We start from the raw sequence: 27,787 nt of genomic DNA, 5'->3' as shown, positions 1-27,787 counted from the left end.
ACAATAATGTTGTTTTTTGGGGGGTTTTTTGGGGTTTTTTTTGGTAACTCCCTCTGCATAAAGCTTTTCTAAAAACACTGTGAGTAAAGTAAGTAAACCTTGTCAAGGGTAAGACTTGGCTTCGTCTTTAATTTACTTCCATGGAAGAGCAACATTCTTTACCAGCAATACTTTGTTCAGGTCTTTATTCATTTGCAAATTTTGAAGCAGATGTTAAATCTAAGTTAAACAAAACACAAGAACTGACCTGTTCTGATATAAGGAAATTCTTTGTCCAGCAGTGACTGAAACATTGATGTCTTTGAAGAAGGGTACTCCCAAGTTTACTGTATTTACAATAGATGCCTTTATCTTCCTTTCTTTCACTTTCTTGCAGCCTAGTCATTGTTGGATAAGCGTGATGGTGGAACAGTTGTCAGTCAGCTTAACTGATCTTCTGGACAAGTTTTCAAATATTTCTGAAGGCTTGAGTAATTACTCTATCATAGACAAACTTGTGAAAATAGTGGATGACCTTGTGGAGTGCATGGAAGAACACTTATTTGAGGTAACTTTGTATTCTTTGGGATTGCTTCTTACTACTCTTCCCCAAGACCTATGCTGACCTCGGCAAGGGTGACAATATCTTTATTTGTGAAATTTTTAATTTATATATTTTTAATTAAAAATCTTTTTTAAGGTGAGCACAGAAAATAGGTGGTTGTAGTCACTGCAATACTGAAACATACATAAAGGCTTAGATGTCATTTAATATAAAAATTAAATTTATTCCGTCTAAACATAAAAAAAAATAGACCTTTATTTCGTGCGTGAAGTCCTCATAACCCACCTTTTAGGTTACAAAAGTTCATTTACATTTAAATGGAAAATTGTCTATAATGAACACTTAGACCTCCTATCCATAGTAATCATGTCACAACAATGAAGTGCATTTTAACATCTCCAGGTCATTTGATGATTAGTTGTCACCAGCTTCAGAATGTGGGCATGGCAGTGCTGTGAGATTGAAGTTTATTGACAAGGCAGTGTATAGAGATTAAGAATGAGGTGTTAGGGTTCAAATCCTGACTCTGTCACTAGTTACCTTTGTGAACTTAACCTCTCTGTGTTCACATTCTTTATGCCTAAAATGAGGATAATGACAGGATCCATCTCATGGAGTTGACATTAGATAATTTGCGATTAATGCCTTAGTACCATGTCTGGCAAAATAAATCCTAATTAACATTTTTATTATTATTTTAGAATACCACATCTATAATAAAATAGATCTTGGGAGACCTGCTTTGGCATAGAGTTCACAATTCAGGGTCTACCCTACAGGCCTTCTAGATGTTTAAACCTAAGGTTTTAAATATCATTCTGTACTTTTAAATACTTCCTTCTCATTCAAATTCCAATTTCTCTTTAAGACCCAATATCCGTCCCATTTGTGTTCAAACTCAGAATTCTTACCGTACTAAGAGCCTCCTCACTACATTTCATCACTTCTATTACTTTACTTTTTAATTTCTAAATTGGTGTGTCTTACAGTCTATGACATCTTAGAGTTAACATGTCTTTTTATATCATGTTAGTACAAATAGTGTTCTGATGGCAAGAGGTCACAAAAAGTAGGGCATATGAGGAACAGTGTCATGAAGGAAATAATCCACCCATTGGGGCTTGAAAGATGAGTTAAGTGTTAGGTAAATGGCGATGTCGAGAAGAGCATCCCAAATACTGAAGAGTATACATTTACTAATCATGGTACTGTGGCTAGAACCCAGGTGGTATTTCTTTGTTGTTTTGGGGGTGGAGTTAATATGTATAAAGCACTTAGTGTAGTGCATAGCAAATGCTACATAGGTGTTATTATTACCTACTTTTATTTATAGATAATCATGCATGTATGAATTTCTAAAATATAGTCTGGTTTGCTTTCTTGGGGAATTTCTAGAAATTAATCATACTCTTTATTCTTTTATAACTTGGTTCTTTTGCTCAGCACTATGCTTATAAGATATATCCACTTTGAGGCATATAGCTGAAATTAAGTTTTTCCTGCTTATAGAGTGGACTTAATATACCAATATTTATTAAACCACTCTTCTTTCTTTTTCTTCATTTAAATTCAATTGACCAACATATAGTACAACATTAGTTTCAAAAGTAGAGTTCAGTTATTCATCAGTTGCTTGTAACACCCAGTGCTCATCACATCATGTGCCCTCCTTAATGCCCACCACCCAGTTACCCCATCCTCACCCACTTTCCCTCCAGCAACCCTCAGTTGGTTTCCTATAGTTAAGAGTCTCTCATGATTTAACCACTCTTCTGTTGTTTGATGTAAGTGTTATATAACACTGTTGCTAAGAACTTTCTTGTATGTCTCCTGGTGCATATGTGCAATACTCTAGAATTCTCTAGAGTATTCACCTAAAAGTGGAATTTCTGGGTTACAAAACGGGCACATGTCCAGCCTTACCAGATGATACCAAATTGCCAATTTATATCATTCCACCAGTATGTAAGAGTCCCCTTTGTTCCATATTCTTGCCAATATTTAGTATCATCAGACTTTTTAATTTTGGGCTGTTTGGAGCATGTGTTACAGAGGGGTATTTTTTTTTTAATGAATAATTATTTTAATGAGCATCTCTAAAGAACAGTGTCTCTAATTTCTTGCTAACATTATTTTGTTTTGATGTTCTATTCACCTTACCCCCTCCACCACTCCATTCCTTTATCTGGAGTTGAGCCCCAGACCAGACTGGATGGGATCACTATCTTGTAGTACCAATTTGAATTATGGGTGTTAAAACAGTTGTCTAAAAGTATTAGTTTTACTTGAATCTTTGGGGAATGTATTTATAGCCTATTACCTTGACATCAGTTAAATCTGTAAACTATCTGAAAAATATAAACCTGTTTTCTTCTAGAACGTAAAAAAAACACCTAAGAGCCCAGAACTCAGGCATTTTACCCCTGAAGAATTCTTCAGGATTTTTAATAGATCCATTGATGCCCTCAAGGACTTGGAGACCGTGGCATCTAAAACTAGTGAATGTGTGGTTTCTTCAACATTAAGTCCTGAAAAAGGTAAGATATATAAGAATTTCCAATTTAAATGCCAAAAGCAAGCTTGAATCTTGTATGTGTAGGTAAGAATCTACCTCTGACTCAAATATATTTGTAGCTAGAGAAAGATGTATGTGTATATGTCTAATACAAAGACATATATCAATGGCATGAAAGAAGTGATCAGTTGATTTGTTGGTTTTCAAACCAAAGCAACACTCATCATTTCCAAATATAAGAATTTTGTGTGGGTAAACAATATGGGATATAGTGAATTTGCTAGTATTGTGTAGTATATGTTATTCTTCATCTTCAGTTTTCTTAATGTCCCCTTTTCAAATCTTTTCCTTAAGGTCTACCTCTGAGTCATGAATTCTGATCTTCACCAGTTAATCTGTATTGAGACCTTTTTTCCCACTGGGTCCCTGTAGTACAAAATCTACTTCCATTGCTTTTTTTTTTTAAGACTAATTACCAACAACTTGTGTTACTTAGATTTATTAACATATGTAGGCAACGAATCTTTGTACTATAAGGTGACTGTGATGAATTTCTTAATAAAAATAGAACAGGACCCAGTAAGAAATAAATAGGATCTGAATAATCAAAATTGGGGAGGCAGACCTTGAAAGTACTCTGGTATTGCACTTCAACCTTTTGCACACTCTGTAATTTATGTAAATCATCATACAACACTGACACATTATTGCTTTCTATTTAGATTCCAGAGTCAGTGTCACAAAACCATTTATGTTACCCCCTGTTGCAGCCAGCTCCCTTAGGAATGACAGCAGTAGCAGTAATAGTAAGTACATACATCTGATTTAATGCATGCATGGCTCCAATTAGCACCTATGGGAGTATTGCATGGGCTTTAAAGGAAATTTCTGCAGTTATTACTATTAATACTGTTCTGTTACTGTTCTTCCTGTTATGGTCTTCTTGAGAATTATTAGGTTTGTATGTAAGTGATGAATTACTAAATTCTACTCCTGAAATCAATATTACACTAGATGTTAACTAACTAGAGTTTAAATAAAAATTTGGGGGTGCCTGGGTAGCTCAGTTTCTTAAGCGTCTAACTCTTGGTTTGGCTCAGCTCCTTATCTCAGGGTTGTGAGAGCAAGCCCCACATGGGTTCCTCACTCAGCTCGAAGTCTGCTTGAGATTCTCTATCCCTCTGCCCCTCCCGCTTGTGTGCTCTGTCTCTCTCTAAAATAAATAAATAAATCTTCCTTAAATATTTTTTTAAATAAATAAATATTAGCTTTGTAGAAATGGGTTTCCCTACAACTCAAGATGATCTTTAGAAAATTGGGTCAAAATCTGCTAAGATTATTTTAAATAAGTCATATAATTACTTTTAGAAATATGATTTAAGCTTTATTCATTGTCAACTTAATATATTTGTTGTGGAATTTGCCTGACAAAAATGGAATTTTAAAATTGAAACTGTAGATATCCGTTATATAGAATTCCAAGGATATTTTTCAGTTTTGTATATATCAGTATTTACTATTATGTGTTTGTATGTCTGATGATTTTATTTACTATATAGAGGAGAATATGCTTCTTTGCCTGAAATTTCTGTCTTCTTTGACTAAGAACCCAATTTCCTGGAAGTCTCATGTCCTCTTTTCAAATACAGGCAAGGTCATTATAAAGGTCATCGGATTTTACTAAATATTCTGATCCTCTAGTTTCATGGAAGCTGTAGAAGGAAAATAAATTCATCCTATGATCTTAGCTAAGAATGTCATCCCTGAAGACTTAGTAATTGGGCACTGTCATATGTTCAGGGACATAGAGGACCTACCTATAAAAAGGAGTAATCAATTTAGTACAAATCCACAATAGCAATTCTGCAATTCAGAAATTTTTTAAAAACCTCTAAAATCCATTTGTTTTGGAATTTTTGCCACCAAAACCTGACTTGACCTAAACTGAGATAAGGCTATTTGTAGTCTTTTTCCTTCTAAAAGTGAATATTTATAGATTTCACTACAGAAATATTGTGTTTGATTACAGCGTGCTACCTAGACTTCACTGAGGATATTATATAGAATATCTGTAAGACAGAACCTTCTAAAATCTGAAATTCTGAATTACAAAACACATCAGATCTGAAAAGTTTTAAAAAAGGACTGTGTGTTAGCCAGTTAAGGTCTTTCTTATTAACTACTGATTTTATTTTATTAATCTTTTCAAAGATGCAACTTTTGGCTTCTTAATTTATATTTCATTGATTTCTAATCTTTATTATTTCCTTCTTTTTACTTTGGGTTTAGTTTGTTCAGCTAAGTTGTAGCTGAAGTTCTTAAGGTAGAAAAATTTAATTAGTGATTTAAACCATTCTAATTTTCTGATATAAGCTCTTAAAGTTACAAATTTTCTTGTAAGCAACTTTAGTTGCATCCCACATACTTTGATATGTTGTGTTTCCATTATCATTTCTTTAAAAATATTTTTTAATTCTCCATGTGATTTCTTCTTTGATTCATGGGTAATATAAAAGTGGGTTATTTAATGTCTAAAAATATTTGGTTTTTCTAGATATCTTATTGGTTTCTAAATTCTATTATCAGAAAATATGCACTGTAATCTTTCAAAATTTATTGAAACTTATGTGTATCATTCAAATATCGAGTGTAGCATTCTCAAATTTGATCAAAATGGCTGATAGTGTTCAGATCTTCTATATGCTTATTAAATTTTTTGTCTAAGTTTTTATCAATTACTAAGAGAGGAGCATTAAAAATCTTTGCTTGTGGATTTGGCCATTTCTCCTTTTGATTATGAGTTTTCACTTTATATATTTTGAAGCTGTATTATAAGGTGGTTATAGATTGATTACTGTTATGGGTTCCCTGATTAACAGACCTTTATATTGTTAGTGAAATATTTGTCATTACCTCTGCTAGAATTCTTTGTCTTGAAGTGTATTTTGTCTACAATAGTGGAGCCAGTTTTTCTTATGCTTACTGTTTTCATGGTATACCTTTCTTCTTTTCAACCTACTATCTTTATTTTTAAAGAACATCTCTGGTAGGCAGTATATAGTTGGGCCTTGCTATTTTAGCTAGGCTGTCTTTGACTTTTAATTAGAGTGTTTTATCCATTTATATTTAATATAGTTATTGGTATGGTTGGATTTGGGCCTACCATTTTGTTTCCTATTTGCCTCATTTGCGTATTTATCCTTTCCAGGTTGATTTTGGATTAATTTTTTTATTATTATTTTATTTTCAACAGATCTCTTTGCATTGTTTTATGGTTGTTTTAGGAATTACAATATACATCTTGCAATGGTCTACTTAATATTGTAGCACTTAAGAAAAAATGTGAGAATCATCTTTTGTGCTATGTTGACATATAGTCTAGGTTATAAGCCTCATGATAGCCTTATAATTATTGCTTTAAACTATCCTATGTCTTTTTTAAAAAGCAAAAGAATATAGTTGTTTTCTATATTTACCCATATATTATTTCTTAAACTCTGCATTCCCTCTTGTAAACCCAACTTTCCACCTAGTATTAATTCCTTTCAGACTGAAGAACTTCTTTTAGTATTTCTTGTAGTGTAAATCTACTGGCAACATCTTTTTTTTTTTTCTTTTAATTAAAAAATGTCTTCAGGGGCACCTGGGTGGCTCAGTCTGTTAAGCGGCCAACCCTTGATCTCAGCTCAGGTATTGATCTCCTGGTCATGAGTTCGGGCCCCACATTGGGCTCTGTGCTGGGTGTGGAGCCTACATAAGGAAAAAAAAAAAAAATGTCTTCAGTATTACAGGTGCTTTTTACTAGATATGGAATTCTGGGTTCACAGAATTTTTTTTCGGTTCTTTAAAGGTGTCACTCAATTGTCTTCCTGCTTTTATTCTTTCTGACAAAAAGGCATTCAGAGTTTATATTTGTTCTAATATGTGCTGGGTCATTTTTTCCCTCTGCCTTTCAAAATTTTCTTCTGTGTAGTAGTTTGACTAAGGTGTACCTAGGACTGGGTTTTTTTCTATTTTTTTCTTTTGCTTTTTGTCAAGCTTCTTTGATATATAAGTGTATTGACCCCAAAATTTGGGGAAAATTTTTCTGTAACTTTTTCAAATATTTTTTCTTCATTTTCTCTCCTCTCAAAAGAATCACACGTAGTATATTTAATCACACACATACCAATCACACATATATTAGGTAGTTTGATATTTTCTCACAGTTCATAGAGGTTTTGTTCAGATTTTTTTCCCTCTCCCCAATCTCTCTGTTCACCAAAACGCATAATTTTTACTTATTTATTTTCAAGTTTCCTGGCTCTTCTGCCATCTGTAAGCTGTTGAACTTTTCATCCATACATTTTTTTTTTTTTTTTTGCTGTTTTTAATTTTTTTTTTTTTTTTGACCAGTTTATGGTTCATAGCAAAATTGAGGGAAGGGTACAGAGATTTCCCACACACACCCTGCCCACACCCATGTGCATCCTCTCCTGTTATCAGCATCCCCCACAGAGAGGTACGTTTGTTAAAATTGATAAACCTTCATGTACACATCATAGCCATTCAAAGTACCTGTTTTACATAGGGTTCACTCTTGGTGATGTATATTCTATGGGTTTGGATCTAGTACATTTTTTCATTGCTAAGTTTGTATTTTGTATTCTAGAATTTGCATTTAATTCTTTTTATATTTTCCTGCTGAGATTTTCCATCTGCATATTCATTATGATAATATTTTCTTTTTTGGCCCCTGGATATACAGTTGACCTTTGAACAACAAGGGCTTGAACCATGTGGGTCCACTTATAAACAGATTTTTACAGTACTATAAATGTATTTTCTCACGGTTTTCTTAACATTTTCTTTAGATTATTTTAAGAATACAGTGTATATAATAGATATACATACAAAATATGTTCTAATTGTTTGTTATTGGTAAGGCTTCCAGTCAACAGTAGGCTATTAGTAGTTAAGTTTTAGGGGAGTCAAAGTTATATGTAGATTTCAACTTTGCAAGAGCTTGGTGCCCCTAACCTCTGCATTGTTCAAGGGTCAACGGTAGTTCTAAAGCTCTGAAGTTCTTGTCTCCTAATCTGAACATCTAGGTTGTCTCAGGGTTGGTGTGTATTGACTGCTTTTTTCCCCCTGATTTTGGGTCACATTTCCTTTACATGGCTAGTAATTTTTGAATACATGCTGGATGTTGTGGATACTATGTTTATGAGAATGCAGATTTTGTAGCATTACTTTAGAGACTTTTGAGTTTTGTACAGATAGGCAGTTCAGTTAGTGGCAGATTATTTTCCTTCCCAGTCTTGTTTTTAAGCTTGCTTAGAGGAAAGGGGGAGAATAGGCTTATTTCGAAGGTATGGAATTTCTGAGATACCTCTTGAATGCCTAGAAAATCTCCCCATTCTTGCTTGTCAGAGACCCTTTGTCTCTGATTGACTGTCAAGTCATAGCTTCCCAGGTATTGTTTATTACCAGGTTTTATGAAGTCTCTTCCTTCGGATGTACAGCTTATTTTTTTAACCAATGACAAGGATATTCCTCCAGAGATTTCTGGTGCTCCTTTTCTGCATAGCTCCTTTTCTGCACAGCACCAGTAACCCTGCCCTACAAACTCCAGCCACACCTGGAGACCCTGAACTTCAGTCTCTGATTCCCTATCTCAGTGAGACCACTGAACCCTAATTGGCTTCTATCTTCCATACCTCCCAGCCAGAAAGTGAAGACAATCATGGGCCTCACCATGTGTTTTTACTCTCTTAGGGATTACATTTTTGAGCTACCTGTTGTCTAGTGTATGAAAATAACTGCCTCAAATAATTTGTCTAGTATAATAATTATTTAGGTTGGGGAGGGTAATCTGCTATTATCATGGTTGGAAGCAAAAGTCTTTTCTACTTACCTCAAAAGACAATTGAATATAAAACACATATTCATTTTTTTTATTACAAAATGAATGGTCAGCCTTCTTTTTTCTTTGTTTTGCTTTCCTTTTTTTTTTTTCCTTTTTGTAGAAAAGTATGGGTCTTGCATAATTTGCTGCTTTTTGTCAGGAGACATCACTCATCAATATGGCACTTAGATACCCATGCGCAAAGACTAGCTCTTGTAGAGCTTATGTTCTTGTAAGAGAAACAGTCCCTGTATTTTATCATATGTATTGTGTATATATTACAATATGTATTTTAATAGAAGCATGTAAATGTTTTTAGTTGTAGCATAAAGGAGGTAAGGTTTTTTGGGGGAATATGGGCAGAGAAATTTGAAGTGACCAGGCTGGTTTGCAGGATAAAATCCCAAAAAGTGGCCATGCTAGGTGGAGGACCACTGTATATGAAGGAGTCCTGAGATATGAGTGTCCTCTCCGTATCTTATATTATCCCATGAATCTCCCTTATAAAAGTGTTCAAGTTATCCACTAAAGGAGTTGTGCTTTCAAAATAATAGTAATTTCCTTTATACCACACTAAAAGAATGTTTAAGATCCTTGCAAACAGTATTTAAATGTTACGGAAGAAGTCCTTACTTTGACATTACATACATCTAAAAAGACAGTCTATGACTCAGACTGCTTGGGCTTCTATACCAGTGTTAGCCCTTGGATAACTGTGTGACCTTGAGTGAGTTACTTAATCTCTCTGGACCTGCCAGTCAAATGAAGGATGATAGTACCTCCTTCATAGAGTTTTCTGAGTTTGAAATGTGTTAACACGCTTGAATGTGGAGCCATGCCTTATGTATAATATGTGTTCGTCATTATTAGATCAAATAGGTGCACCAAGGCTGTGGGTCAGTACTTGTGGCAAGCCTACAATGAGCTTTGAATCTGAATTAAGGAGGAGTACTGAGTTGAAGGTTTTCTAAGCACCAAGAGGTCTATGTTCACAGGCATGGTGATGCCTATAAGCAAAATCATTCAAAAAAGAGTTCAGCAAAATTGTAGCACAGTTTTACATGTTCTGTATTTGAACAGATGTTGGGTATTCGTCAAACCAAACAAGTGAGTGCCCACGAATTTTGGGCATTCATAATAATGAGATACAATTACAACAACAACCCAGGGATTTGGGATTGCTCAAATCCTGTCCAGATGTGCTCCCTCACCCTACAAGTTTTCCGTGGCAATCTTTACATAAAAGCAAAGCCTTGTACTAGATTGGGCATCCACACCAAATACCCACCACTTGGGCCTTGAGGCACACAGTTTAAATCTCATTGATCCCTGATAGATAGCAGCAGTAGAAACTCTTGGGAGTCATGCCCTGGAGGTCTGAATAGGCCTTTTCTGATAACATCCTTTTTCTCTCTCTGCGAGAGGGATGGCAGTATCACTGGAGAGAATTGAAGGCTGGCTATTAAAACTCTTTGCATTAATGAGAAATAACAAAAGCAAGCTAACATTGACCCCTCAAGAAGGTGAAGCTCAGTTCCTCTGGTCCCTTTCCCCTTCTGTCTTTATCAGGCCCCTCCCTCTCTGTCTCCTGCAGGTGGACTGCTGTAGTGTGTTAGTCAGATTCTAGGACTTTGGGGCCATAGTCCTGGGAATGGAACTTTTAAAGTGGTTAAAAAGTCACTACTCTGGAAGAGTGCGGTGAGTTCTCTTTAGTTAGTCTCTCATCCAGCATGGATTTGTTTGGAACACCTTCTTTAGGGGCTGTCCTACCTGAGAAAGATTGTGAGTGGGGAATCCCAGAATATCTCACTCTCTAGTAAGCCAATTCTGCTTGTTGCTAATGGGCCTGTCTTTCCTGTGGTCTGAATGGTTCAAGTCAAGATTTGGCTTTTGGAAAGAACAGGAAGAATAGGGTGTTGGCCGCCTTGATTCCAGGGCATCTGGCTATCCAAACATATGTAATAGAATTCTCCATAGCATCATCGTAGCTCATTCATTTTCCATTGGAGTCTGGGGACAAAAATATCAATAGCTTCCTTTGTTTTCTCTGTATGCCTCCAGGAGGTGACCTGGTCAAATCTATCCCATAACCACACAGCAGTCCCAATAGACGCTGTGGGCTGTAGTGTTGCAGGATTTTTTTCTCTGTGCCCACGGTTCTTGGTCACGCCACTTCAAAGAAGAGGTAGACCAGACAGAGTGGTGGGCAGCAAAGCAAGCTTTACTGAGTGGTAGCAAAGTGATAGTACAAAGCTCCCAAGGAGGGAGGGGACCCAAAGGGGTTGCCACCAGAGTTTCTAAGTCTAGGGATTTTTATGGGCTTGTTGACAGGCTGTTTTAATCTGATTAACCCTCCCTGTGCCTGTCATCCAATCAGGTTTTGGTCACATGGGAAAGGGGGGAGGGCTCCTTCCAGGGCAGTGTAAAATCCTTTTAAGGGTGGTTTCCTCTTGGGGCAAGTCCCTACCTGCCCGCCTTCCAATTATCCTTCATCAATATAGCCAGTGGCCATGAAGGAGAATTCAAACTTGCTACTGGAATACAACCGCAAAGAGCCAAGTTATGTACAGATAGTGGTATTAAAACTCCCAAAATGGCAAGAATTGTTTATAATTCTGAATCCATTTTCTGAGAGAAAACACTTTTATAAATGGTAGTTAAATCCCAGACTAGTATACACAATCTTATATAACCCTTAAAATAGCTATATTATTACAATAATTTTAGTACCACTTAAGTTATACTAAATCCCATGTTATAACTCTGCTTTATTTTGATGAAAGAATTCATGTTGAATTCTACTTTAAAATGCCTAAAACTTATTTCCCACGAGGCTGTAGGATGGGGGGTGGATCAGAAGATACGCTAATCTAGTCTCAAGGAAGTGATTCATAGTTATATGAATGGAAGACCCCACTTCCATCCCCATCGCCCTTCCTTAAGTGTAAGGGGCACCCATGACTCACCCTCCACCCAACACATACACACAAACTTCCTATTAGAGCCCTTTGGAAATAGGAGTCCTGGAATTAGTGAATTTCCTGCTCCCAGTTTACAAATGGTGGGGAAATAGCCAATTCCTGTTCTCTCTGCAGTAGATAAGATTTGTTTCTTGCCTCTCAGGTTAAATCTAAGTTCATGTTCTCCCTGTAAATGTTTATACACATACAGTGGTTTGTTTTTTTTATATTATGTACTTTAGGTACTTAATATGTTAAATAGGTGACTATAGGCTGACACAGTATCCCAAATATTGCAAAATATTATAGCCCAAAACAGTCACTTTACCTTGGATTAGTTTACATTTTGATCCTATAATTGCTGGAAATGTATAATTTCTAAATGTATTCCTTCATCAAAAGAAAACTGAAGATTTTCAGTTCTTTTTGTACAGGTTGGCACATGAGTCCGTGTCTCTAATAAACAACCAGGTTGTTCCTTGTAAGGAGACAGAGAGAAGAGACCCTTGTGGTAGATGTGTTTTGTTTAATTCATGAATCATTCTGCTGCTCACGGAGGAGCTGAGCAAGATCAAAAGGAGTCCCAAGTTCATCTCACATGTTTTTTCCCCTCTCTCTGTCTGTCTCTGTCTTTGTCTCTCGCTATTAAAGTAAGCAATGAGAAGATACCAGTGCTTGCAGCCATTCTTTAGTGTTTAATGGTCTCAGGCTTTCCAACATAAAAGGTCTGAAAAATCAAATCTTTAGTCCTTAGCACAGAGCTGGGCACTCTCTGGCATCCAGTGAACGTATACTGCAGATGTGATGAGGAAACGCCATGACTCTAAGCATGAGGTACCTAAAAATACTTCAACCACTAAGTACACTTAATGACTTATTATTTGCGGCAGGCAGAACAGCTTAATGCATACCGACCTGGATCCAGGTTGCAAAATGCCCTCTTTACAATTTCTTGGCAAAGGGTGAAGAGTGAGGAAACAAAAGGGTTTTAAAGTCATAGAAAATGGATTTGCTTGAGAGTATAAATCACTTTTAGGAATATGTCCTCTGTGTTCCGTATGTGTCAACATCAGCCATGTCCGATATCCTTCTGTGGGTTTTCTTTTATTTTTCAACTTAACATATTTTGGAGACGACATGGACTTGTATTGCTGTCCCAAAACAATACTCAGCAGAAAAATCAGCATTTCAAATATTTTAAACAGAGCTAGGTCAAGAATACATTATGGAAACAGTTGGGAACAACCACAGCATAAGAGGACAACCTCAAGCAGGGATATGCTGTGTTCACCACTATACTGTTTTAATTACAGGGAAGGCCTCAAACCCCATTGGAGACTCCAACTTACAATGGGCCGCCATGGCATTGCCAGCATTCTTCTCTCTTGTAATTGGGTTTGCTTTTGGAGCCTTATACTGGAAGGTAAGGGTTGCTATTCCTTTTTTTTTTTTTTTTCTTGATCAAAACTTCGTGAACTTTAGGTATTTATTTGTGCATACTATATTTACATAAACGATTACCACACTGCCCTTTTCTGAGAAAAGGTCCTACCTTAACTTAGTCTCAGCAGACTCTAAATCTTAAGGTTTTCCCCTGATTCCTTATCATGCTTAGGAGACAACCCCTCGCACTGAAAATGCACACTTAAGAAATGGGAACTGGTTTTAATAGCCTGCACTAAATATAAAAAGGAAGAAATATGCTGCAAATCATATGATGTGCTTAAAGCCAAATAGAAATGCCATTTGTATTATCTGCTATTTTGGATTTCTGTTCTTATGTTCTCTTCTCACAGAGACCTGTCTAAAATTCTGAAATGTGCTAAATCATTGTGATTCAACTTTTTGAAATGTCTTTTGAATTTGATTACCATTTAAATCTTTCAGTTTCTTTATTACTTTTTCACCTCCAGCCCCCTAAAAATGTTGAGTCAGTAATACGGTGCATTATTCATATTTTTTATTGCAAAAGTATTTTATATGCTGCATGCTGGAAAAAAGGAAAACCCTGATATTGGAGTTATTGACATAAAAGTAGAGACCATTAACCTCTTGAATATTATACCATTTATTGATATTTTTATAACATGTATCCTTGTTCTTTTCCCAGAAGAGACAACCAAATCTCACAAGGACAGTTGAAAATATACAGATTAATGAAGAGGATAATGAAATAAGGTACTTTGTTTTGCTCAGTATGTGCATAAGTAAGCTTGACGTTGCCAATTCACTGACCGTGCACATGCTCGTATGTCTTTAAGAAGTTGTTTGCTCTCCATGGCAGCTCCCAACACATATGGATGGTCTTTATCCACATTTCCTGCCTCTCACACTTGCTTCCATCCCACATCTCCACTTACCTGTAGAAGACCTTCACACTGGTGTCTTCGTGACCCATCTTAAGGTATCACTAGAGGTTTTCTCAGCTCCATTTCTATAAGCAGCAGCATCTTGCTTAGACGCCCAGTCATGGGGCTCTGGAGGCATGTCTGCATATTCTCCTTCCTTTCCATGCTACCAACAGGATATACTGAGTCCTCCTCTCTGTGTCTCTTAGCTCTTCGGCAATAGTCAACATCTTCATATCTTTATGATATCTTGGCTGAGCTGCCACAGGATCTTGCTTTTCCTTTCCCCCTCTAAACTGTACCTTTGTCTCATTCTCCCTTAAAACCCAGTTCATAAGGTTACTTCCTAGTCAGGATACTTGCAGTGACTTTCTCTTGCATATTTGATGTATTTGACTTCACTCTAGTTTTTGGAGCCCTTAACTATTCTCAATCTGTTTAGTATTTTCTCCAAAGCCAAACACAAAAATTGTTTTTAAGGTAACTTTCCATTTACTATAGCTGATGCTGATCACTTTTTACCTTACCGCATATTGCCTGAACACTAATATTTGGATTTACCTCCAGTTATAGTTTCATTTGGCATGTTACTTTCTCTTCTGTCATGCCTTTGTATATAAATATACACATATTAAGTACAGATAGGCATTTTTAGTATGTGTATATGCATATGCAGAGAGAATTTTTACACTACTTGGGAAGACTATATTGAAGCAGATAACGTCTTTCTTCTTCTCTTTAGTATTGCTTATGAAGGTAAGCTTTCCACTCAATTCTGCCATCTTTTTTTTACTGTATTTACAGAAAAACTGCCTTATACAATGTCCAGATGACGGTGTACTTCAGAATCTCTGTCCAAAAGCAAATAAGTGTTTTTCTTGTTGTTTTTCAGTATGTTGCAAGAAAAAGAGAGAGAGTTTCAAGAGGTGTAATTGTGGCTTATATCAACACTGTTACTTTCGTATCTTGGTAAGTTTTTAGAATTCAAGATGAAAGATTTTTAAAAAATGATACAGCATCTTAGATGCCAAAATTTAGAAATAAAATTTATTAAGTTGACTATTAAATTGATGTCAGTATGCTAACTGAAACTGTTACAGTGAATTAGATATGCATAATTCAATTATGTGTGTTCTGACATTTTGAAAGGCCAAGCAATGATTAGTGGTCCTGATTAGTGGATTCATCTTGTATGGGAGGTATACAAAAAATTAACAGTGGAGTGTTTACAATTCTGAGGCCAGAAAAAAATTAGACAAGGGGAAAGAACAAATTAGGACTAAAATAAAATAATATCAATAGAGGAAGAGTAAATAAAACCCCTTTCAGTTAGGTGTGACTACTATAACATAATAGAAAAAGTATCTCAATTGTTAGATGCTGAAACAAGTGAATGGCAAAAATGTTTCCTTGCTATTTTAAGGAAAAAGAGAAAGGACCAAAATATCTTAGAAATCAGGAGAAGAAAGTTGTCAAGGTAAAGTGCCACCTGCCACATGACTGGTAATAATTGTGCCTCATCACAGTCCAGAGCCCAGGATGCAGTAAACATAAACCAGAAACAGATAGTGTGGGTCTGTGGAGGGCTTGTGGGAGAAAAGAGAGCAAGAAACCACGGCCCGGAGGCACTGATGCTCCTATTTCCTCTCCTGTCTACTTTCTCAGGGGCCAAGCTGCAGACGCCAGATTAGCGGGGGGGGGGGGGGGGGGGGGGGGGCTGGGGAGCACCCGGAATGGCGCTAACTTGACCCCGCATCAGTTCCTGCTCTGCTCATTTCCACTTCAGCTGCCAACTGGCTGTTCGTTTTTTTATGGCCATGGGCTCTCAAGTGCATTTATTACAGTGGAACATGAATGTCCTCTCATCTTCCTCGGTCTTCAGTTCATTCCCTGCATTCCCTCATTGTCAGAAGATCATTTACTCTCCGGGGTTATTAGATAGATGGTCTGTCGTGAGCTTTGCCTTTTCTTTATAGGTCACTGTCCTTCCAGCTTCATTTTTGTCCCAGATTCAGAGATTTATCTCCAGACTGAACCATCCCCAGGGAAGCTGGGTCAGAGAGCTTTTTAACTCCTCCAGGGCTTCACTTTGGTAGTTGGAAAACATTTTTCAACAGCCCCAAGTAACATGATATAATAATTATGTCACATAGTTCTCTAACACTTTAACTATGCTATTTACACGGACTTCATTTAGGCCTTTAATCATGCCCTTGATCATATCCAGAGCATAAATAGCACTTTTTTTTTTTTCCTGCTCACCATCTTACCTTCTCTCTAAGCTCATGTCAAATAATGTTAACAAATAGACCTTTCACTTGATACTTTTTATTTTCTGGAGCAATACTCTGCAAGCTGAAACTATAGGTTTCTAGGAAAAATAATTTCTCTGCCCTTCAATCCCAACATGAGCCTCACTGTTGCTTCTCTGCCATTTCAGTTCCCTTAAGCTAGACATCTACAAACCACACACTACATGGTTAATGGAGTCTTAAAGTCTCAAGTAATGTCTTCTGTTTGGTTTTGGACTGCACTGATTGCTGGGATCCTGTTTTGGCACACAGGTCTTTAATCATGTGGTTTTTAATTGTGGCATTTGTCCTATGACATTTGGAAAATGGATTATGCTGGGAAAACTCAGGGCACCTGTTTAGGAGGGAAAACAATTGCATTTTAAGGCAACCATAGTCAAGCAACTTAGGCGTAGTTATATGTTGTCAGGGAACAGTCAGGGACAGGAACTGAGCCTGGCTGGTTCTTACTGTGTCTCCTTCACAAGCAACTCACTTGTTGCCTATGTGTTGCAGACCCTCACTAAATGCTTGTTGAATGAGTGTGACAGAGTGGATAAACCCTGAATGAAAGTTTAACCACTGGTAAGGAAGACAGTCCTTCTGAAGTAGGGTTTTTATTAGTTTGCAAGATGAATAAGTGCTAGAGACCTGCTGTGAAACATTACACCCATAGTCAACAGTGCTATATTGTGTACTTAAATATGTGGAAAGAGGGTAAGATCTCTTACCTCAAAAAAATAAATTTTTAAAAATCTTTAAGAAAGTGAAGTTGGGTTTATTTTCATCGTGCGTGTGTTTGTGTGCACGCACACGTAATTTGCTGAATTGGGTCAATAGGAAAGTAAAGCGTCCAAAGCAAGGAGAAAGAGAGTCATGGGAAATGACTGTTTTTCTTAAAATGTGAAATATTGTTCATGTTTACAATGAATCAACTTAGGTTTAAAAAGAAGCTCGGGATTATTTAGAAATAAACTCCTCACACATTAATGAGTAGTCAGTGTGAAATGGATAAGTAATATGAAGTGGCTTTCTCCTTCATAAAGTACCTTACTCATCATGTCTGCAAGGGTCTCCCTCTCAAGGCTCAGCTCAGATACCACGACCTCCAAAAAGCTGACTTCCCAAATTTATGGCCCTCTAATTATATTTCATGTTACATTTCATGTGAAATGTAATACACATTAATAAGACTTCACAAATACTTTTATAGACATTTTGTGTCCTCTGCTAAACCATAAGCTCTTACAGGACAGGATTTGTTTCTGAATTTCATTTTGGAGTCCCATCAAACTATATAGCTTATACCTTGTTCATGCAGATGATGAATAAATATTTGTTGGGAAAAAAATGGAGAAGAATCTCAGAATTGCATTAACAAGAGAATAAAATTTATGAAAATAAAAACAAAAATAGACATGGGAAGGATAGGAAAAAGGAAGACAAAAGATCCAGCTCGTCATCATGAATCTACAGACCCCAAAGTCAAAATATATAGGTATCATTTGTAGTCATTTACTGAGTACCAGTTGTGTAGAGTAAAGCCTTTTGCTTGTCCCTATACCAACAGAGATTTAAAACCTGCCAAGGAACTTGAAGTATAATTTGGGGAGAGGGGTGTGATAAAGAAAAAGGTTTGGGAGAGCAGAATATGACATGGTAGGAGAGGAAATTTGCCAAGAAATAAAATAGTATTAAAAAGTACCAAGATGGAAATGTAATGTGCAGTTGTTATTATATATTTTAAAAATTAGATATAATTTGGATTATAGCCATTTTTTTTTTTTTGGTTTACAAGGAAGGGGAAAGTTCAGGGAATGACTCAGATTTATGGCAGGGATTTCTCCCTGAAGTGTAAGTTTCACCAACTAAAATTAAGACAAATATTGGAATACTAGAATAGAAAATGGAATAGTTAGTTCTTCAAATGAAATAACCCATAATTGGAAAATGAAGAGAAGGATGGTTTGATATTTTAAAAACAAGAAAAGAAGATGGAAGGATTACAAAGTAATGAGCTAGAAACAAAAGAAATTGGCTCTAAGTGAAAATATACTAGAGTGGTGTTTATTTAACACCAAACATGAAAATATCTATACAAAAAGTTACAAATTGATTTAATCAACGAGCTGATGCCAAGTATTCATAGCTGGCATCCCACAAGAATTTTTTTCATTTATTAGCTTGTATGTAGCAGTTTGAGAAAGAAATAAAATATTTATAGAAAAATTTTGCTTTTCATTCTTCCTACAAATGTGGTTCCAACACGCTGTAGTAGGTAGATTGTTAGATGCAGAGCTTAATATAACCTAGTTGTGTCCTCAAATTGCTTATAACCTACAAAAGGAAATAAGGCATATGCATAATAACCTATTTTTAAAAGGAAACCAGAAGTTTATGAAGTTAAAAAAGCAATGAAAGGAGCTTACAAGGCAAATGCAATAAGAGATCAAAGGCAAGACCATTGCTTATGGTTGTGCAGGATGTGTCCTCAACATAGGTGTGGTATGGATGGACCATACACAGTTGCCTTATCTGAAGGGAGAGAAATCACTAGCAACAGAAGAAAGTCTTCATCACAATGTAGGTGATGGAGGTGGCATACTGAGCCAGATCTTGGATGATTGGTAAAATTTTAATAGCAATAGGGAAGGAGTAATCCGGATACTGCAGATGGCATAAACTGAGTCAGGGAGGCCAAAAGTGCAGAGTGTGAGTTCAAGAGTCCATTTGTACAGTTGGACTCCAGTGGAAGGTCATACATGAGGGGATAAAAGGCTGAGAAACAAGGGTGTGGGCATCGGTTTGAAAAATTCCAAGTATAGGACGTATACTGTATTGAGTAATGTAAAGAGATGTTGGAGGGCTTAGAAAAGATGTGAGTGATACAATCAAAGCCAAGGTTTAGGAAAGTAATGAGATGTTGGTGTGGCCAGACCACATGGATAGGAGCAGTGAACTGGAGTCAGGGAGTTCCACTTAGGAGGCCAATCTTCCAAACAGGATGACCTGTACTAGGGTCACAGCCATGGAAATAGGAAAGTATGAACCACTTTGGAGATATGCAGTAAAAGAATCAACACATTCTGGTTACTGTGGAATGTGAGGCTTGACATCACAGGTAGTACTCAAGGATGATTTAGAGCCTATGGGACTAACCAGGTGGTGGTGCCATTTAAAAAAAAATAAGGGAAGGAGCTGTTAGGAAATACCAGTGACCAAATACATTAGACTGGAAATTCAAAGAACAGTCAGGGCTGGAAATAATAGATTTGGGGTTTGGGAGTCAGCTACAAAGAATTTAAATTGAAACCTTGGGAGAAGGACTGCATCGTCACGGAGAGGGCCCAGTTTGTTTGACCGTAAATAGCATGAGTTTGTAGACACTAGGACTGACACACCCCAGCATGGGTAAGTGTTAAAAATAATAATAAATAAATATATTATTTAATAATTCTTATTACAATTAGGCTGGTGGAGAGATTCACAAAAGAAACACAACCTGGACATTTCCTGCAGACCTGAGCTAAGACAGAAGATAATAGATCTTAGAGTTGGAATATGGATGACCTTGAGTCAAGTTTGGTCACTGAGCACACACACAGAACTGGGCAAGATCTGTGACTCTTTACTAGATGTTTCCTAAGAATTTCTGGAGCTTCGGAGGATTTGTCTTTGAACTCCTTCTGTAGGCACATTATAATATAGAGGATTAGAAGGGATTAGACTTGGGTTCAGGCCGTGGCTCTGCAACTAGTTAAGCTGTATGTTCCTGGATGAGTCCGTTGTCTTTTAATCCCTGGTTTTTCACAGATAATAAGGGGATAATATGACTCACCCTGCTCATTTCATGAGGTTGTTACTAGGACCTAGGGTATCATTATAAAAATTGTAGCTTTTGTTTTATGGGAAAACAGTTGTCAAACCTTCAAGTTTATTTTCTTTGCTAAGAGACCTGGGGACAAAACTAGAAATAGATTTCCAGTCTTGCTTCTCTACTTAAGTTTAGAATTTTAAGCTATTACTAGCTTTTTAAAAAATATATCCTTTTGCTTTCTTTTTGTGATTCCCTTTTGCTTTTTTAATCAAGCTTTATTTTAAAATATCTGCTCTATATTTTGGATTTCTGAAGTTTTATTAATGTTTCTTAATTTTTCTTTCAGGATTTAATTCTCCTTTCCCAAATGTAGGTTCTCTAGTTTCTAGAGTTCTCTGTTTGGTAAATTGTCATGTAATATGGTTTTTGGTATATTCATTTAGAGAGACTGGAAAAAATACTGCACTTATCACATATACTATGGAATTTTACACAATTTATATTTAACCTCTGCATTGATCTCAAATATTTAAAAACTGAGACTCTGGAATTGATAAGGACAAAGAGAAAGAGTATTGAGTAGGGAAGAAAAAGCAACATACACATTTATTTAGGGGTTGTGACTGAAAAAAACAGTTAAGGAAGTATAGATACTTGACTTGAAAGTTGAAAATCCTAAAGCCGAGTCCAAAACTCAGTGGATTAACACTAGCTCTGAAGAAATGAAACAGTGTCTGGCTTTCGTGTTTCAACAAGTACAAGAAGCTATGTTAGGCCAAATGAACCTCCCCAGGGGCTTCGTCAGGATGCTGTGCCAGGATTTCTGTCTTTCTTTTCTTGGCTGACAGTATTGAAAGCGATCTTGTTGCAGCTATTCCTCAGTTGGGAGAAGTGATGGCTTGAACCTGGCTAGGCAGTCAAGACTCTGGCATTGCTCAGTGGCCAGAAGGCTGCTATTTGTTGGTGGTGATCAACTTCCCCACTGGTTATCTCCTTCATGCTACTCCATTTCTCTCTAGACACTGCCTTTGTCTTTCAAAGCCTCTCCCCTTACCACTTACCCACCACCTTTTCATAGCCTGGTTAGAGAAATTCAAGGCTACAAGATAACCCTCTTACCACAAATGGAAACAATCTGTGGTATGCAAACGGGTGTGAAAGCCACCGTATGCATTCATCCATCCTTATGTTCAAGGAATATTTACTGAGTATCTCCTTTGTGTCAGGCACTGTTCTAGGTGTTGGAGTTCAGCAGTAAAAAAGATAAAAGGAGTGCCTGGGTGGCTCAGTCAGTTAAGTGTCTGCCTTAGGCTTAGTTCATGATCCTGGGGTCCTGGGATGGAGCCCCACATAGGGCTCCCTGCTCAGCCGGCAGTATGCTTCTCCCTCTGCCCCTCCCCCCTGCTCGCTCTCTAAATAAATAAATAAATAAATAAATAAATAAATAAATAAATAAATAAATAAAATCTTCAAAAAAAAAAGGTGGACAAAGCTGTGTCCTCATGGAGCATACATTCTAATGGGAGGAGAGACTCAAACAGTAAGATCATTTCAGATAATGTTAAATATTACCAGAAAGATCAGAGAGGGAGTGACTAGCCATTGCATCTAGGAAAAGATTTGTCAAGTTCTTTTAGGCTGTGTAAGTGAAGTGTTTATTTTAAGTCTATTACTCAATCTGTAGTCCTATGAATTCAGCTATCGAGAATGAAAAGAGCAGAAAGCAGATACACCATAACCTCTCTCTTTTCTTTCCTCTCTAGGCGGGTAACAGTTCATGTTTGCTTCATAAATGAAGCAGCTTTAAACAAATTCATTATCTGTCTGGAGTGACAGACTGCATTTTTATCTGTTCTTGCTACCCATGACTCTATATGGATGATTCACGAATTGGAACAAAGTGTTTTACTGTGAAACTGGCACTGAATTAATCATCTATAAAGAAGAACTTGCATGGAGCAGGACTCTATTTTAAGGACCTGGGGGACTTGTGGTCTCATTTAGAACTTGCAACTGATGTTGGGAGAGAAAGCACGTGTCCCAGACTGCATGCACCATTTTGCATGCCTCCAGAAATGTCTAATTGCTGAAAAGCCACATAGCTTTATTTTCAGTTACAACCTGCAGTTCATAGTTATCTTGGTCTCTGCAAGTAGATTTCATCCTGAATAGTGGGGGGTAATAATTAATTTTTCTCAAAGGGATCTAGAAAAAATTTTAAAAACAAAAACTCAGTAGCATCAGCAACTCTACGTACAGAAAGCAGTGGAAACAAAATAATTGGAGTAGGGCGACATGTCAGCCTTGTAGATGCTAATTAATGGTCTGGGTCTGATCTCAGTCTCTTCTCAACATAAACCTATATCCCACTAGACAAATGGACATGGTTAGCTGGATCTAATCATGCCTGGGAGCCAGTATTGAATTAGAACAATGATGTCATCAACAAAATGAAAAACAACCTACTGAATGGGAGAAAATGATTTCAAATCATATATCTGATAAGGGGCTAATATCTAAAATCTACAAAGAACTCATACAACTCAATAGAAAAAAAAACATCTAATTTAAAAATGGGCAGAAGATCTGAATAGACATTTTTCCAAAGAAGACCTACAGATGAGAAGATGCTCAACATCAATCACCAGAGCAATGCAAATCAAAACCACAATGAGATATCACCTCACACTGTCAGAATGGCTAAAATCAAAAAGACAAGAAATAAGTATTGGTGAGGATGTGGAGAAAAGGGAACCCTTGTGCACTGTTGGTGGGAATGTATATTGGTGTAGTCACTATGGAAAATTTTGAGTTCTCAAAAAAGTTAAAATAGAACTGCCATATTGTCCAGGAATTCTACTTCTGAGTATTTATCCAAGGAAAATGAAAACACTAATTCTAAAAGAAGTATAAATCCTATGTTCTTTGCATTATTTATAGTAACCAAGATATGGAAACAATGTAAGTGTCCATCAATGGATGAATGGATAAAGAAGATGTGGTATATGTACACACACACACACACACACACACACACACACACACACTGGATTATCATTCAGCTCTAAAAATGAAATCTTGCCATTTGTGACAATATGAATGGATCTTGAGGGCATTATCCTGAGTGAAATAAGTCAGAACAACAAATACCATATGATCTCTCTTATATGTGGAATCTAAAAAAAATTAAAAATACCAAGCTCACAGATACAAAGGAAAGATTGGTGGTTGCAAAGGATGGGGTGGGGGAATAAATGGATGAACTAGGTTTTTTGTTTTTTAGTTTAAGTTGAATAAAAAGGTAAAAAAAGATAATAAGCCCCCCCCCCAAAAAAAAACCCAAAATATTGATGCCTTTGCAGAGAGGAGACTTTCCAAAAGACTTATGGCCCAAAGCTATGAACACTGAACAGCAAGACAGTCACTGAGGAGCACATTCGACACCCTTTTCCCCTGCCACTGTAAGGGTGTATAAATTGTGCTTCCAAAATATATTATGAAATGGTTATATTCTAAAACTACTACAGAGTTATGTAAAGGGACTTAAGAGAAATTGCTGAATATATGTCGGTCCCATTTTCAATTTACATCATGAGAGAAAGTAAAAATAAATGATATTTAGTATCTAAAATTAGAAAACCACACCCACATGGTAATATGGGTATTGAAAACTAGGTTACTTGGCTTTTATAAGGCAGCAAGGAATCAGGAAATTTTAGTTATTTCTCGTATAATCACCATTATCAGTTTAAAGGATCCATTTATTTAAAATCAGGCACTGTATATTCATTAATGTTTATGAATTAAAAATAGCGAGCTTTATGTAGTTATGCATGTCAGTTTGCTATTTAAAATGTGTAACTGCGTTTGTCCTATTAAGAGTGAATTTGGTAAGAATTCCCAAGATGGACATCATGCTTTTAAACTAAAACTTGTTAAGACATTATGTGAATTTCCATTACCAATTTTTTTATAGGCAAAGAAACATCTGACTAAAATGATTTCTTGTGGTTTATTTTGATGAAGATTCTTTTACTATATCATGAACACATACATAAAGGAACCCAAAGCTTTCTATTATAACTTAATTCTTGTTATAACATTATTGTTATGCTCTACCCCCTCAGATGACAATTTTCAGTGTCGTGATTTAAAAAAAAGGGAGGGCATGAAAAACTGTGAGCTTTCCTTTGATTTCAAAAGTCCAAGAATTTCTAGCATAGTTGGATTTTAGATTATGTTCAAAGCAGATCCAAATAAAACTCGAGTGAAGTGGCCTTTGCTCTTTTTTTGTACCAAAGAGCCCAGATGATTTCTATGATCCTTCTTTCTCTAAAGTGCTGGGGTTCCTTAAAAGGTAGTCATTTCTCTAAGATACAACCCAGGTGCTTTGGGAAGCTGCATTGACTTATTCAGGCCCTTAAATATCCCCTGATACAATCGACTAGTAATAAAATCAGAGGTCAGTTTAATTGCTGAAAGGACCTGTCTTAGTGTGTGACATTGTTTTGAGGAAAATAGATATAAATTAGTATGAGTTATGTGTGCAGGTCAGGTGTAGATTGAGAAGATTGATACTTCTCAATTTAATAATTTGATTTATTTCACCAATGGTTTCGATTCTCTTAGGCATGAGAAAATGCTGTTTAATGAGCTTGAGAGTACAATAAATGCACTTTTGTTCTCAAAGCTAGGAGCTGGGTTTTAACACTCAAGGACATGGTTCTAATCAATAGAGTTAAAGAAACAAATTCAGCAAGTTATGAAATATGGCATAATAGGTGAGGGGCAATATATTCTGCCTAATTAAATGTATTGGTTCATTGAGAGTTATGTGAATTACCAATTTTTAAAACACTAAAGTTCGATAAAATGCATGAACAGTAGAAAAAGGCTGAACATTATTTTGGATGCTAGGTGCTTGGGAATTGTCATATCTGCTTTGAGATAAATAGATATAGATATATATAGATATATATATCTTTGCTTTATTTTATCCAATATGTGTCCTAAATATCCTTTAGAAATCATGGAAAACTCACAAATGATACTATAAACCATGAAATCACCTTTTCAATTGGTGCCATGTATCTGATAGTTATCTTGTGTAACATTTCAAAATTACCTTTTAAAATGATCTCAGAAGTCTGCAGATTCTAAATTATACTAAAAGCTTTGCACGTCTTTGGTAGAACACAAGCCTATAAAGAAACTGGCTCTGTGATAAATGGTGCCTGCTCAGTGATACTGAAGTGTTGCTGGATTTTGTGTTATAATCTTATGTGCTTACCACACTGCCACTTTTTAATGAGTCAGAGACAAATTGATTTTTTTCAATATGATAATAGAATAAGTACCCTATTCTCTTTAAAAAGGATTAAGTATGTGAAGAATGAAAATGTATGAGAAAGTATGTGTTTATAATGCAATGTTTGCTTTTAGTAAGAATTAAACACATTTAATTGAGTATTAAAGTACTTTGGGGAAACTCTGTGGCATATTTTGGTATTCTAATTCAACTGAGGTTTGAAAGTAACAGAAAAATCCATTCAGAATTCATTGATATCTCTTAATGTTTTTGTGCAGCTAGGTTTTGGTTTCAAAATGTAATTCCAACATGAGGCATTTAGCCATTCCCATTCCCACCTATTCTTTAAGAAATATTTTTCAAAAAGACAGTTTGGCATAGCAAGGTGGATGTGGGGGAAAATTGTCAGAAGCCTCCACTCTGCTGTTAACTAATATTGGTAAGTCACTTCCTCTCTTTGGATCTCAATTTTTTATTCACCTTTATGGTGAAGTTGGAGGTCACATCTCCTTAGGTGTGAAACCTATTGATATATGACTGACAAACACAATAAAATAGATCTGAAATTATTCCATATAAAATATTGAACTCTGATCTCTGTGAATAAGCAATTTGAACATAAAAAGTCATTGCTGTTCTTGTTTGTAATGTAAATAGGATCCGTTAGTAAAAGTAAAATTAAATCTCATGTAGGGTGAATTGGATAACCATTTACACAAGAGATGGCTTTTTCCTTTGCTTAAGTAAACATTTTTGGATCGCCTCTGAAGAATGAAAACCACAAGTACATTTTAGAAAGAGATACTATAAGATATGTGTAACTTTTGGAAATGCACCAAATTAAGCTTATTTAAATGCTTTCATTTTATTAAAAGCTTAGAGCATAAAATGTAAGATGCTCAAAGTTTTTGAGTGCCAAAAGATAATTTATAATCCATTTGGAAAGGGGTCATCCATAAATTACATATTAAAATTAGAAAGTGGGATAAGAATTTTAATTAAGCCAGCTTGTCTTTGAAACAGTATTATTTTGTGAAATTGGCATTAAAATATAAACATTCAAATTGAAATTCTAGTAATTTATGGTGTTTGATCACACGGTTTATGGTGTTGCTGCTTTCCATTAACAAGTCTGGAAATGCCTTTGTTACAGATAAAATAATGGTACTTTAATTTCCTAAAAGATGTTTTAGAAGTAATTTATATTAAAGTAGATATTCATAATCCTAAAATGTTTCCTAAGCACTGTAAATTTATAACTGCCATCTCCAACTACATCCTTATGATGTTATTTTTAAAAATAAAATTAAGATAATTGTTTAACCTAAAAACCATAGTATTTTCAATTACTTGATTTCTCAGTTATAAGACTCAAGAACTTTCAATAAGAATATCCTATTCTATATTCTAAGGATTAATGTGTGATTATAGTGTCCACTTGTCACTATTTTTTAAATTGATGGACTTGAAAAGTATTCAGACATTTAGATGGATGCATAGATATATTGCTAGTTCAGTCATAGATTGGAGTTTGCATATTGTAATGTAAATGTATGTCAACACTATTCTAGTTTATTATGACTGAAGTGTAATTAAATAAAAAAGGTTGTAAAATGTGATGTGTATGTGTATATACTATATGTGTACTTTTTAAACTAGGTATATGTCCTGACCCCTTTTTATACAGGTTGAATTTGAAATTACATTATATATACATATACTTTATTGTTCTAAATAAAGAATTTTATGCACTCTCAGAAGTTTGCCCTGTCATTTGATATCTCAAGATTATCACACATATTTAAAACATGGTTGAGGGGGCCCCTGGCTGGCGCAATCGGCAGGATATCTGACTCTTGGTTTCAGCTCAGGTCGTGAAATTGAGCCCACGCTCAGCAAGGAGTCTGCTTGAGATTTTCTCTCCCTCCCCCTCATGCTCCTGCTCTCTAAAATAAATAAATCTTTAAAAAAAAATGGTGGGGCGCCTGGGTGGCTCAGTTGGTTAAGCGACTGCCTTCAGCTCAGGTCATGATCCTGGAGTCCCTGGATCGAGTCGCGCATCGGGCTCCCTGCTCAGCAAGGAGCCTGCTTCTCCCTCTAACCCTCCCCCCGTCATG

The 27,787-nt window shown here is 36.1% G+C and overlaps 1 protein-coding gene across 6 annotated transcripts in view; it reads left to right on the top strand.

Annotated features, from left to right (window-relative positions):
• KITLG (KIT ligand) overlaps window positions 1-22,814 on the top strand; it is an 82,070-nt gene extending 59,256 nt beyond the window's left edge. For 5 of the 6 annotated variants that reach the window (XM_032416242.1, XM_032416239.1, XM_032416238.1 and 2 more), the window contains 7 exons: window positions 377-547; window positions 2,922-3,081; window positions 3,782-3,865; window positions 13,220-13,329; window positions 14,017-14,084; window positions 15,147-15,223; window positions 22,126-22,814. In XM_032416242.1, the coding sequence (XP_032272133.1) occupies window positions 377-547; window positions 2,922-3,081; window positions 3,782-3,865; window positions 13,220-13,329; window positions 14,017-14,084; window positions 15,147-15,186 (633 nt within the window). In that variant the 3' untranslated portion in view covers window positions 15,187-15,223; window positions 22,126-22,814. The remainder of the gene's footprint in view (window positions 1-376; window positions 548-2,921; window positions 3,082-3,781; window positions 3,866-13,219; window positions 13,330-14,016; window positions 14,085-15,146; window positions 15,224-22,125) is intronic. The other variant, XM_032416243.1, reaches the window with a different exon arrangement.
• The last annotated feature ends 4,973 nt before the right edge of the window (window positions 22,815-27,787 follow it).

This window comes from Phoca vitulina, unplaced genomic scaffold (genome assembly GCF_004348235.1).
Source record: "Phoca vitulina isolate PV1807 unplaced genomic scaffold, GSC_HSeal_1.0 scaffold19, whole genome shotgun sequence".
NCBI classification, from domain to species: Eukaryota; Metazoa; Chordata; class Mammalia; order Carnivora; family Phocidae; genus Phoca; species Phoca vitulina.
This window is presented reverse-complemented; position numbering and strand designations above follow the sequence as displayed.